The sequence below is a fragment of the Limulus polyphemus genome, unplaced genomic scaffold (genome assembly GCF_000517525.1).
Source record: "Limulus polyphemus unplaced genomic scaffold, Limulus_polyphemus-2.1.2 Scaffold3624, whole genome shotgun sequence".
NCBI lineage: Eukaryota > Metazoa > Arthropoda > Merostomata > Xiphosura > Limulidae > Limulus > Limulus polyphemus.
In genome coordinates, this window is record NW_013669234.1 from 87,982 (window position 1) to 96,515 (window position 8,534).

At 29.4% G+C, this 8,534-nt stretch overlaps 1 protein-coding gene across 1 annotated transcript in view; it reads left to right on the forward strand.

Annotated features, from left to right (window-relative positions):
• Window positions 1-8,534, forward strand: part of LOC106469704 (probable citrate synthase 2, mitochondrial) — a 32,857-nt gene that overhangs the window by 3,728 nt on the left and 20,595 nt on the right. The window contains exons 2-6 of the mRNA XM_013930216.2: window positions 1,159-1,215; window positions 1,795-1,902; window positions 2,552-2,749; window positions 4,196-4,384; window positions 6,951-7,150. Coding sequence (XP_013785670.1) covers window positions 1,159-1,215; window positions 1,795-1,902; window positions 2,552-2,749; window positions 4,196-4,384; window positions 6,951-7,150 — 752 coding nt within the window. The remainder of the gene's footprint in view (window positions 1-1,158; window positions 1,216-1,794; window positions 1,903-2,551; window positions 2,750-4,195; window positions 4,385-6,950; window positions 7,151-8,534) is intronic.

Genomic DNA, 8,534 nt, shown 5'->3' on the forward strand with positions numbered 1-8,534 from the left:
GTGTGTATATATATATATATATATATATATAGAAATATTCATTACAACTTAAAATAGATAATTACCTCTATACAAATCACTAGTCAGACTTCATTAAAAAACTGAATACAGTTTTGATCTCTATCTAAGAAAGGATATTGATTTATTGGAAAGGGTTAAGAGAAAGGCTATTATGGTCATTCTAGGGATTGAAGGGTTATTTTACAGTGATAGTTTAAGATATTTTAACTTGTTTTCACTTAAGGACAAAAGAGTAAAAGTAATTTTACTGAAGCTCTTTTAAGATCTCTGACTTCTTTGTGTTATGTTTTCAACATAATAACACAAAAGTTTTAAAATTTGGAAATGACATGCTAGGCTTCAGTTAAGAAAGATTGATTTTTCTAATAGAATAATTGACTTGTGGATTGAGTTGCCATGAATGGTAGTGGAGGCCAACACTACAGGAGTTTAAAAGGGGAATCATTTATTTCCTGAAATTAAGGGTGTGTTTAAATCTTGACTTTTCTAAAGGGTGGGTATACCTTGAAGGACTAAATGATCTCTTGTTTTACCTACGTTATGTTAGTACTTTAATAATTGTGAAGATGGCTACTCTGTATTTTAAGCCTTCTAAGACCTGCTGTTTATTATTAGCTAGTATATATATATATATATATATATATATATATATGCATAAGTCAAGGTAATACCTTTAGATCTTACAGCTTGATCATTTATCTTATTCAAATTGTCCAAAAAATTGAGATAACTAAAAAATAATAAGTTCCATATTTATTGTAAGCTTTTGTATGCAGATCTTGGTGAAATAATTCAAATTTTATTATATATATATTATAGATACATAATGTAATTAGGATATAAAAATGTTTCTTCTTCCAATTAGTGATGCAAACCTGTCCAATAATTTTTGAAGCCATGTACAAATTTTGTTTGTATTTCAGTTTTTCAAGTGTCTTATTATGTATTTTAACCAAGTGTATGTTGAGAAGCTGTATTCTTATAGATGTGTATCAAGTATTGTTATTGCATTGTAGCAGTGGATAAAGGATATTACTGGCTTACATATATTTTGTGATAAGGTTGAAGAAGAATACTGTATGCTATTAGCATAAAAAAACAACTAAGAAGTGTAATTGTACTATCTACATCTTCCAGAAAACACTTCCTGCTGTAACAGTGTTTTCCAGGAGCTTTGCTGATGCCCCTGTACATGTAAGTGCAAACCATGAAAATTTGAAGCATTTGAGAAACTTATTACTCACATGGAATATGTACTATTAATTCATTATTTAGTAATTAAAACTGTAGTTTGTTTTCTACATATTCCTTCCTTTTTGACAATCAACTCTACTCCTTATTTAAATTTTTTATGATATTGTGTAACAAACACAAAAAGGAGAAAATTCAGCTAGTCATTTATGATTCTGTTTTGTCCAAGCATTTTTCAAAAACATTGTCACAGTGCTTGTAATCCCAAGTGCTAAACTAAGTTTACTAGATGTTTTGGTGTTAATCATTTGATTCTAAGAATTATATGTAAAGATTAGTTTAATATAGGAAACATTTATTCTGGTTTTTTAGCACAAGTAACATAAATTTTTTGTGTAATTGCAGTGTGTGTGTGTGTGTGTGTGTCATAAAATCTTAAAGTAAAAAGTAGATAAGAGTATACTGAAAACAAAAGATATTTAATTTGAAATTTAATTTATCATGCTTAAAATATAAAATGAACACACATGTACATGATTAACATGCACAGAATTAAAGAGTTCTTTCCATCTTTCATTATAGGAGTTAAAATCTTTACTAGCAGAAAAAATTCAAGAGCAGCATGTTCAAGTGAAGAGTTTTCGAGAACAGTACGGAAGTAAAGTAGTTGGAGAGATCACTGTTGACCAGGTGATACTGTTTTATATCCTGAACTTGATATTATGAAGAAGTTATTTTCAGGGCTGTAATTTTTTTGTTTCCATTTTAGACGGTTCTTTTGGGCAAGAATTGCAATTAGCAGATATATGAAACATTCTGTGCAACAATGGCTATGATAAATATGCAGTATTCTTTTATATTAAATTACTATACATGTAGTAGACTTAGCACTTTTTGTTTTTCTACTTTATATTATTTTTTAGAACACTGGAAGAGCAGATCAGGGCTGGGCAGCTCTAAAATAGGGAACACTTTTGTTGGTGTTTAATAATTCTTAGTATTATCCCCAAATCAAAAACTAAGGTTTAATAAGAAAACAAAACAATAGTGCACCCTAAACAAAGTAATGAACAAATCGTTTTCCATTTCCTTACCTGAAATTGAGCACTACATTATTACTGCTGACTAAGGAATGGTTTCATAAAATTTGTTACAAACCCTAGAGTAGATCCAACTTTTCACTAAAATGTTTTACTTGACTGGAATTAAAATTTTTCTTGTGGCGTTATTTTCTAGATTTAATTTTTATGTGTGAATTATATATACCAAAAATGGAAATATAAAAATGGTTTTAACATAGTTTTTATGAAGACCTTCAAACTTTCTTTATACCTTAAAGATATATGGAGGTATGCGAGGAATCCGAGGTCTAGTAACTGAAACGTCAAATCTAGATCCCGAAGATGGAATTGAGTTCCGTGACTTTACAATTCCTCAGATAAAGAAATTGTTACCTAAAGCCCCAGGTGGAAGCCAACCTCTCCCTGAAGGGTTGTTCTGGCTTCTTCTAACAGGTGAAGTGCCCTCAGTAGAAGAGGTGAGATTAATAATATAATCATTAATTTATTTGTTTGCATGGGTTAAAAGTGCATACTATTATGAAAAGCCAGTTTTGTATAGATTACATTACTGTTAAAGCAAATTGTAAATCAAACCTTACATTTCTTATTGTATAACTTTGTTTTTCTTGGAACATATGAAAACAGGAATTTATCTTTAGTTATATTTGCAACTTATTTTCATGTATTTAAATATATATATATACAAGTAAAGAAAAAAACTTTTCAAAAAAGGAAGTAAATCTAGGGATGTCTAATATCAATCCTTCAAAAAACAAGGCAAACAAGATAGTAGAGATGGCATTTGCATCACCACTACATAAGGCACACAGTGTAGTAGAATGCTAACAGATAAATTAAACTCAATTGTGATTGAAGTATTTTGCTATATGTTTATTCTTGCCTGTGCTATTATGTAGGAATGATGCAAATGCCATCTCTACTATCTTGTTTGCCTTGTTTTTTGAAGGATTAATATTAGCCATCCCTACATTTATTTCTTTTTTTGAAAGTTTTTTCTTTACTTCTTTGCTTGTTTTTTAATGCAGTGTTTGAATAGATATAGGCAGGTAGTATTTATAAACAAGTTATAAATACAATGAGGTTCCAATTGTAATAGTTATTGTTTATCTATTATTGGCTGCTAATTCCGGCTTCACCCTGTACTTAAGCTTTTTAAAGTAACATCAAATTTCTGTAAGAAAGCTAATTTCAAGTGTTAATGATAACATCGTTTAAAATAGAATTATGATTTTTTTTAATTAATACAAGTTAATAATACTTATAAAAGTGGATACTCCATTTGAAACTATGTCACTTTAATGAAATTGGTTGACACCATTGTTTTGATTTTTGAGTTATCATATGATAAAAAAAAAGCAACAGAACGAAGAACAAGAAATTCAAACTTTTTGCTATGATATTATCAAGACATTGCCAGAACTTGTAACTCAGTAATTATAATTTTATAAAATTTTAAAGGGACAAAAAGGAGCTTGTTAGCCCATCTATGATGTCCCTTCCAGCTCCCAACTATAACCACCCCTTACTACTCGTATATTCATCCAGTCATAGATATTGTTATAAAAGGAAACACTGTATAGTATTGTAAAGTTCTGATGACCTATTGGGGAGATGTTTAAATAAATTTTGATGAATAATCTGAGCCATCCCTACATAGGCAGTGCTACCACCTGCCTGATTAATGTTGTGTATGGAAATACTTTATCTACTACAGTGTTTAAGATGTGTTCGTATACAGACTAGTTTTACACATGTGTGAGCAGAGATTTGTTGCTTCATGGAAAAATGTATGGATTTTCTTTTTAAGAATTTTGTATCTGTACTCAAAATAAATAAGTAACTTTTACTTCATAATGCATAAAAGTTTCAGGAATAATTAAAAGAGTATTTTTTTCTTGTAGGTAAAGTCAGTCTCTAAGATCTGGGCAGAGAAAGCTGACCTTCCACCCCATGTAGTGACAATGCTAAATAACTTCCCTGAAAATCTTCATCCTATGTCCCAGTTTAGTGCAGCCATTGCAGCTTGTAATACAGAAAGCGTATTTGCCAAAGCTTATGCTGAAGGTGTGTCCAAACATTTGTACTGGGAGGTAAGTTTATGAGTGAGACCAGTGTATGTGTTATGTCATCTTTTTATCGTGAAGTATGGTGTAATCTAATCAGTAAATATGCTTATTGTAAACAGAAAACAGGTGATGTTGGAAACAAGTGAAAGATTAATCATGGTTTCAGTAAAATAGATAATTTATTGACTTGTACATTATGGAATTGCCTTATTAGTAATAACTGCTTTTTCATCTGAAGCAAATAACTTGTGGTTAAAAAAAAACATCAGATTTATGGTTAATTATAGTTAGATTGGAGACTGGTAAAGTTTTTATTAGATACTGAATTCTGTTAATAGGGTTATACAAAGAAATGCTAAAACTAGAAATTTATTTCTCCTATTTAAGAGGTTTTTGTTTGCTTATTACTGAGGTAAAGTTTATAAAGTGTTTTTGAATATATGAAAAAAAGTCATAGACATGCATTTAAATATGGCCAAATGTTTAATGTTACAGAAGGTTGAAAATACCAAACCTTATAACCTAAGTGTTTATGAAAGGTGGACCATTCTTCTTCATGGGCAAATCAAGAAGCAGTAAAGAAAGTTAATATTGAAAAAGTTATATAGATGTCCACTTATACATACAGCTGCTTTCAGTCTCTGGTTTGGGCTTAAAGCTCCAAAATTATTAAAGGAAATTACTGAATGATTAAAAGTTAGAAAACTGACATACTTATTTGCTTCTCACAAAGCTCAGGTGTTCAAGTACATATAAATGTTATACATTAAGGTTTTTCAGTAGTAATGAAAAATACATTAACATGGACCACATGTATTTATTTTATTATACTTTTTCCTACTTGACTTTAGGAATATTCCATCACAAAAGCTGTGTCTTTCCTCTGAGTGCTAACTTCAAACCACTGTAAACTTTAATGTTTTGGTACACTATTAACCCATAAGAATGTATTTTAATTCTTGTGGCTGATTAGTCAAATATTTGCGTGAACGTTTTTCCTTCTACTACTTTTTACAAAATAAATTTAAATTGTATTAGTTGCTACCTAAAGCTCAATAGAACTGAGTTAAAGTGATGCACACATTACAAAGATACAGCAATGACTTCTGCAACACCTGTAGTAGCTCATTGATATGTCTGATGTCTCTTGCTGAATTAATGTTTTAAGATTAAATAATTTTTTGTAATTACCTGGATATATTGATAAATAGTAAATACTGTGACACTTGCAGCCGTAGGGGCGTTATAATGTGACGGTCAATCCCACTATTTGTTGGTAAAAGAGTAGCCCAAGAGTTGGCTGTGGATGGTGATGACTAGCTGCCTTCCCTCTAGTCTTTCACTCCTAAATTAGGGACGGCTAGCGCATATAGCCCTCGTGTAGCTTTGCACGAAATCCATAACAAACAAACAAAACAAACTGAAAAGAATGGTTTTGCCTCTGTAAAAGTATTGAAACAGTGTTTTAAGTTTTGTTCTGTTAAAGAAATAGTTTTGTTAATTTGCTATCTTATTTAAGAAAACATTCTTTTTTCAACTGAAAAAAAGTTAAAACTAATAGTTCTCATAACACTTAAAATGCTCTTGTACTATTAATCTGTATATAAGTTGTTCTTGTTACTATTTATAGAATCTACTACAGGCCTACATTTTATATTGTAACTAAGTCACAGAAAGTTTACTTTGTTTTAAAGTACTATTTTAATTTTATTTAGTATTAAATTATAAGTGTTCATTTTTATCATACTTTACATTTGTGCATTGTAGATAGCACGTGATTTTTGTAACCAGAATAACAATGATGAACACTTAGAAAGGGAAGCATATCTTGTATATCCTACTGGTGATGGCAGTACATGACCAGTAAATAATGCAAGAAAGCTCTAGTTTAAAGTAATGCATGTATTTTATAATTGTTACAAAAATATAAGCTTAAACTTAGAGTAGTTTCTTCCATTATTAGCTTAAGTGCATATTATAAGTAAAAAAATAGGAAATTTACAGATTAAGGTACCAAGTTAATTATAAGATTTTATTAACCCACAAGCTCTTCAACTCTGTAAAGAGATATTTATATTTTAAAGTGGTACTTCAGCCTCTAAATTTACTTTTTATGTTAATACATCCTTGTTAAAGTGACATTAAACAGTATTATGAGTGTTTGTTGAACTGAAAGTAGTTACTCGTATTTAGAATAAGATAACATGATAAATTTGATTTACTACTCTATGAAGTTAATACTTTGTACAAAACTGTGTTAATGGCCAATAAATAATAAAAAACTATTGTTTAAATTACTATTTACTAAAGAGAGCCCAGCAAACTCATTGTTTCGTGTATGCATATGTTTTAGACACAATAATAATTTTATGTAGCAGTTTTTAAGTTAGCATGTTTCAGTTCTTTTCAGTATAGTTAATATAATATGTTTGTGTATATATATATATATATATATAATATGTTTGAATATATTTTGTCTGAAAGATAGTATGAAATATTATAATTACTATAAAGAAAGTTTAGGTTATTTAAAGATAATTATTTTCTTATATTTAGAAGTAACAATTTTGATCTTTGTTTCAATCAACAGTATGCATATGAAGATGCTATGAATCTGATTGCAAAACTGCCTCCAATAGCTGCCACTATCTACCGAAACTTGTACAGAGATGGTAGTGCCATTGGTGCCATCGATGTGGATAAGGACTGGTCAGCTAACTTTACTTCTATGCTTGGTTATGATAATCCTGATTTTACTGAACTCATGAGACTTTATCTTGCTATTCATAGGTATGTTTTGTACAAAACAATGTATTTTTTGTTAATATCAGAGAATCTTAACATTTTGTTTTTAAAGTGACTTGAAACTTTGTCAGTCTTAAGAAACGTATGTTGATCATACAGAAAGTTTCTGCACATGCTTTAGTTGAGCATTCAAGAGTACTGACATTTATAACTATTGGGACTCATCTGTTACATTCGTATTAGTTATTAGCTTTTCACATGATCGTTTTCACAGGTTTGTTTATCAGGAATGAAAGTAATTACTTTCTCACTTCTTTTATCATTCTCATATTTAGTTTTTCTTTAGCAGTTGAATCATATATTTTTGACAAATTTAATCTCCTATATGTATTGCAGTTTATAAAATTTGAGGTTATGCTTATAAGTTGTGATTCAGAATGCTATTATAGATGCTTAAAACCTCTATAGCTTCCTTTTACGTGTAATACATGTTGATGTACTAACCCTTTCGAGACTGGTCATGGGTGAAAGGCCATGTCATCTCGTTTGTTGACTTGCATTCAAAATGTTATTGAACTACTATTTCATGAATTTATGTCACTAACTTTGATATCAAACTGTAGATTATAATTCAAACTTTAGTACTATATATTACTCAATTTCTTAATTTAAAAGCATATATTAAAAAATAGATAAACTTCGATTTTTTGTGTGTCATGTATGTTGAATGCAGCACTGGTTCAAATTAGATGTTTGTGAATTAGAAACTCAAATTACCGATATTGACAAGCTAGAATATAAAATAAGAACATCTTATCTTTTCTATTTGCTGAGATATTGCTCATATAATAAATCAAATACAGAGACACCTCACCCACCTCTTTCCATTTTTGGAAAAGCTCCCTTATAAACACATACTTCTGTATATAACATGAATAACCAAATGGAAGCTCAGAATGTCCCCCTAGAGGCTTCCTCAGCCATTTTAATGGGCTTGGCACCATTTCTTTCTTTTGAATCAATATTTCAATGAGGTAGGGTGTGTATTTAGTCTGTTCGAAATTTTGTATTTTTTAGACTAAAATACAATTTAGTTACTAAGTGTGATAAATTATAGTGGAATTCTATGGTATTAATGTAGTAATTTATGATTTTTTTTATTTATTCAAAATGTATATATAAAACCTAAAAAAATTATTTTGTTTCATATCCTCCACATGCAAAATTTTTAAAGGCTTAACAACCTACGTCAAGTAGCAACCGAGTAGAAAGGTCATAACTAGAAAATATAATTGTTTGCTTTACTTCTTTATTTAGTGTTCTATGTTTTAAGAAAAATAAGTTTAAGAACTTATTTCAAAATAACAATAATCTCTCTCTATATATATAATGTGTAATAATTGAAATTTGACTGTATTTTACAAAATAC